Source organism: Solenopsis invicta, chromosome 1, assembly GCF_016802725.1.
Source record: "Solenopsis invicta isolate M01_SB chromosome 1, UNIL_Sinv_3.0, whole genome shotgun sequence".
Taxonomy (NCBI): domain Eukaryota; kingdom Metazoa; phylum Arthropoda; class Insecta; order Hymenoptera; family Formicidae; genus Solenopsis; species Solenopsis invicta.
Window position 1 is genome coordinate 5,628,735 of NC_052664.1, and position 5,452 is coordinate 5,634,186.

Genomic DNA, 5,452 nt, shown 5'->3' on the forward strand with positions numbered 1-5,452 from the left:
CTTCTCTTCTAAAGTTCTGCAAAATTCAAAATTTATCTTATATTAAAACTTATAGCATATTTAACACCGCATTTAAACATGTATAATAAAGTTATAGTCCGAAGACACATTTTTGAGAAATAAACTAAAAATATTTATATCGTTATACATGTGTCCCATCCATATCCGCTTTATGGCCTCTATTGTTGCCTCATATTGCGAGTTGCTATGATTAAGTTAGGTTGTCTACTTTAAACAAATGAATTTGAAAACAGAACCACGACAATGTCTTTTGTAATATTCATTATAACATCCGTTTAAAAATAATCATTACCAGTCCTACTTATATAAAGATTGTAACATATAATATATAAATTAAGTATTGCATTAAAGGCTGGTCTAAAGGCAACAATGAGTTGCAAGGCGTAGTTGCAAATCGCTAGTTGTCAGTCATAAGTTGTAAGTAATTTTAACGTCTAATCCACATTTGAATGTCAAGATTGTCGAAAGGTGCAAATTGAAAGTTTGATTAAACGAAATATGTAAACACCAGACGTTCAAGATATCACTATCAAAAATTGTCCTACCACAAATCACGTTTATCGTAATTCTCGCCACGCTCCACCACGCTCTTTCAATTCACTTTATAGGGTTAAGGTGGTGCGATCGCCAGTTGCTATCGCCAAAGTTAAAAGTTGGCCAACTCTCTTGCCACCGGAAATAGCGCTAGTTGCCATTCTTTGCAACTAGCGATAAGCGTTTTCAACTCATTGTAGAACAGCCTTAAGAATTACAGTAGTCACGCTTAAATCAAGAGGCGCGGTCGCGTCTCGTGCCAATTAAAAAAAAAAGCGAAAAAGATCGACGCCTCTTTCACGCGAGTCAGCGAGTTTAAGCATAACGAGATTATCAGATCTAAACAACGGCTACACCGATCAAGTTCAAAGTCGTCTCATTCGATAGCTTGGGAAAAATTGCATATATAAAAGTGTTTTTATTTTTTCTCTCCGTGCCGTACGAGCGAAGATATCGAGATGCAAATTCTAATCTCTACATTTTTCTGTAAGATACGTCTCCTTGGTCGTCGCCCTCAGGAATTCTCCCTTTCACATTTTCGACACAGTGTGGCGCTCGCTATTACACTATTGAGGGCTAGGGCCTCGTAATTAATTGAGCTGCACGGTTAATGAGGGAAACAGAGTTTATTGTATTGTGCTACAAGAGTCAAGACGCACGCGTATGAACAGATACAGACAGATACTCTACTACTACGGTATATATCGCAAGTTAAGCGACGCTCAAAAGAGCCGGTCTGACAACAGACTGATGCGCTTAGCAACTAGCGCTCGTTCGACTCCTCGACTCCTCCGCCTATGCGGTAGGTAGAAGGGGAAGTCACCAGCCGCTACACTATCAGCATCTATGCGGTCACGTGATGCACCATGTGATGTGCATCACGTGACCGCGATTATGATTGCGCGTATGACAGGTTTCCTAACCTGTAACCTGAATCGTCAATAATATCTCGGTTTGCGGGGCAAACGACACATTTTTCTGCCGAATTCTTTTGCGTGGTGCAAAAATGCGTTGAATAAGCTTATTATTAATGAATATGTACAGTTAAAAATATATATTTTGCATTAACTAGAGTCAATATTATTATATATTATACTCCTACGAGTGCTACGTATAAAATTTTTCGAATGTCATAAGAAGATATGATTTACAAAGTGCACATGAATATGGTAATGAAACGAGGTTAATTAGATCGGATGCACCTTATTAAATCTATTTTTATCTTTCTATCTTTCTCCAATGCATATTTACCTTTCTCAGCAAAAATGTAGTTTGCTTTCTCAGGTCTGCCTCTAAGTCATGCTTTTTCAATTCTAGCGTTAATATAAATGTATATTTTTAATGAATTGACGTTTGAAACAAGTATCAAATAATTGAATAAAGATATAAAAATGATTCCAATGCTTGGTGTACGTCTAATTTTACAAGTTGAGTCTCAGAGGCCTCAACGCTGCGTGTACTTTCTGGTTTCAGAAATTTGTAATTGGATTAATTAATAAGTAAAGTAAGTACATTTTGAATCCTGTTTATTAAAAAAGTTAATGAAGTAAGTGTAACTTTTACAATGTATATAGAGTTTACTGAAAACTAGTTAAAATAATACATGATATTAAATATGCTCGCTGTGTTACAAAATGAATTACCTTTTATAAGAAAAAATATCTTTTATAAAACGCTCAGAAATATTATTTAATATTAGGTAACAGCGAGATTAACACATATTATTTATTTACAATTAACATTTATTTTGTAACACAGCGAGCATATTTAATATCATGTATTATTTTAACTAGTTTAGTGAACTCAATATATATTGTAAGAGCTACACTTAACTTTGTTAACTTTAATAAACAGGATTTAAAATATACTTACCATACTTATTAATTAATCTAGTTACAAATTTCTAAAATCAGAGAGAATACGCAGCGTTGAGACCTCTGAGACTCAACTTGTAAAATTACACATATTTTTATATCTTTATTCAATCATTTGACACTTGTTTCAAACGTCAATTCATTCAAAATATACATTTAAATTATGCTAGAGTTAAAAAAGTATGACTTAGAGGTAGACCTGAGAAAAAGCAAACCACATTTTTGCTGGGAAAAATATGCAGTGGAGAAAGATAGAAAGATAAAAATAAAGTTAATAAGGCTCATGCAATTTAATTAGCTATGTTTCATTATCATATTCATATGCACTTTGTCAATCATATCTTATGACACTTGAAAAATTTTATACGTAGCATTCGTAGGAGTATAATATAATATTGACTCTAGTTAATGCCAAAGATATATTTTTAACTGCATATATTTATTAATAATACACTTATCCAACACGTTTTTGTACGAGACAAACGAATTCGGCTGAAAAAAGTGCATAATATATAATCTTGTCTATACAAGAGACATATTATTTATTGTGGATGGGAGTTGAGGTTAATTATAATCACGTAAGCAGTTTTTGATTTGCTTGGTGTATATATACACACACACACACACACACACACACACACACACATTATAATCTTACTTGTAAGTTGAAATTATGACATCACAAAAAATAAATATATTGCTTAATATATTAAGAGGGTAACACCACTGTAGACGGCCCAAATAAAGCGTTTTTTTGTGAATTTTTTTTGCATGGAAGGAAAAGTAAGAAGAAAATAATATTTAAGGATGTTATTAAACATGTTTTTAAGTGTTTGTAAAAATTTTTTTATTAAAAAATATTAAAAAATGGCGACGCTATAGCCACTGTCGTGAGACGTGTTTATTTTTTAGGGGTTTGCGGCACGCAGCAGAACCATCGTAGAGATTTATCTGGAACAAAACAAAAAATTTTTTCTTAATCTACATGAGTATAGCTAGAGAAACACGTACGGAATTTGAGAAATATTTATTTTTGAGTAATTGGCACGCATTTAAAAAAAAATTTCAATTTTTGACGGAAAAAACGGTCACATATTTGTCAATAAATAATGTTCTAATCAACTTATCGAAAATTCCGTACGTGTTTCTCTTCGAAATGTTATTTTAAAGAAGTGGTTAAAATTTGGAGTGGAAAGAATGAAAATTGTTTGAGTTATGCTGCGTGCCGTTTTAAAAAACCATGTTTTGAGAAAAACGCGTTTAAAGCTTAGAGACGTGTTTTAGACGGGACAAAATGAAAAATGTGACTGTTTGAAATTTTTTACCATTAGTCTGCTATCCCAGGACCGTAAAGCATCCCTTCTTTGCTCAAGTATTGTTCCTCATTTTCTTTCCGCGACGATTTTGTGCTGGTGCGTGCCTTCTTTGCTGCATCTGTCAAAGCCCGCTCGGAGTGCTCGATCCTTGTCGCATTGGCTTCAAGGCAAAAATTGTATGCTTGGTAGCCGATATCCATCTCCAAAACTTGCATAATTCGTAAAATGTTAGTCAAACCGTCATTGAAGGTGCACACAGCAATATCAGTTGCTGCACATAATACTTTTTTGCCGCTTGAGTAAGATTTTGGCGCCAAGTTCCATACAGCAGCATTGAAACTTTCGTTGCTATTTTGAGTGTAGCCTCCCAAGCAACGATTTAGCAAATCATCACGGCTCAGCTCCTCGTAAATAGGTTTGATAGCTTCAAAAATTTCCTTCGGTAGTGGCGGCTTATGATGGTAAGTAGCCAAGGAATTTGCTGCTTGTGCCTTTTTCCAGTCGCACCAAGACTCCGAGCACTTCTCGTGTTGCGGATTTTCATCGGTTGACATTTTATGAAATAAGGTTGCCCAAATATCATTTTTCATATTTTTCACGGAGTTTGGATTCCGCCGTATCGCTAAACCATAATATATTGTAAGCTCGTCAATTAATTTAGCAGTTAATTTACCTTTTCCTCCGAGGCCTTTTACATTTTTTTTTAAATTTCGCAAACGAGTGCCCATTCTCTTTTGCACGTGATCAATGCACTCTTTCTTTTTCACTTCAAAATCAGAAGGTAAGTCATTAGGCTGTACCCTTCGAGCAGGTATCGATGTGCCGTAGGTAGTCGTTTTGGAGCAGCCCGACACGCTTAAGAAAGAGCGCGAAATTTCACACAAAAAATTTTGTAACAGACATAAGACTTTTTTTAACTCATTCTAGAAGGTTCAAAGTATTTTTTAAAGCAATAAAAAAAAAATCGATTTTTCAAAAATTCTACAGTGGTGTTACCCCATTAAGCAATGTATCACTACAAAAACGCGTGATATCAGTACAAAATTACCTTTTCAAAAAAAGGTAAAAAAAAGGTGCCAATATATGTGTGTGCGCGCGCACCTTATCTATAATTTTTTTTAAAAACTCAAGTGGTACTATTTTTTAATTCAATCTAGATATATTTTTTCCAAAAAATGTATGAAATCTTTAAATTGCGCCAATTATAAAGAGAATATATTGTTGTTTGTAATAACTATTGTATTACTTTTAACGAATAAAATACAAGTGATAGTATATTTATTTTTTAAGTAAAACCCAAGTAGCGGTATCTTTAATTCCTTTTTAAATAAAATTCATGATATTGTCTGTGTATTTTTATTGAAACATTTTTCTGTTTTAACCTAAGTGGATGTACTTAATTTAAAAAAGTTTTAATGAAATATGTAACATTTAATCTCAAAGAATTAAACAGAAATGAGAATGTTTTATTAAAATAAAAAATTTTTAAACTACAAAAAATTGGCGCTGCTAAATGTCTAACTATAATCTAAATAAAATGTTGTAAAACAGCAGCGCCAATTTTTGTAGTTTAAAAATTTTTTTATTTTAATGAAACATTCCCATTTCTGTTTAATTCTTTGAAATTAAATGTTACATATTTCATTGAAACTTTTTTAAATTAAGTACATCCACTTAGGTTAAAACAGAAAAATGTTTCAATAAAAA

General features: G+C 33.0%; 1 protein-coding gene across 1 annotated transcript; it reads right to left on the bottom strand.

Annotated features, from left to right (window-relative positions):
- Window positions 1-3,251: 3,251 nt before the first annotated feature.
- Window positions 3,252-4,738, bottom strand: LOC120358010. Its single transcript, XM_039450373.1, has 2 exons — window positions 3,755-4,738; window positions 3,252-3,380 (listed from the first exon to the last, which is right to left on the bottom strand). Exon 1 carries the CDS (start codon window positions 4,471-4,473, stop codon window positions 3,757-3,759), a length of 717 nt encoding a protein of 238 aa, XP_039306307.1. The 5' UTR covers window positions 4,474-4,738; the 3' UTR covers window positions 3,252-3,380; window positions 3,755-3,756.
- Between the last annotated feature and the right edge of the window lie 714 nt (window positions 4,739-5,452).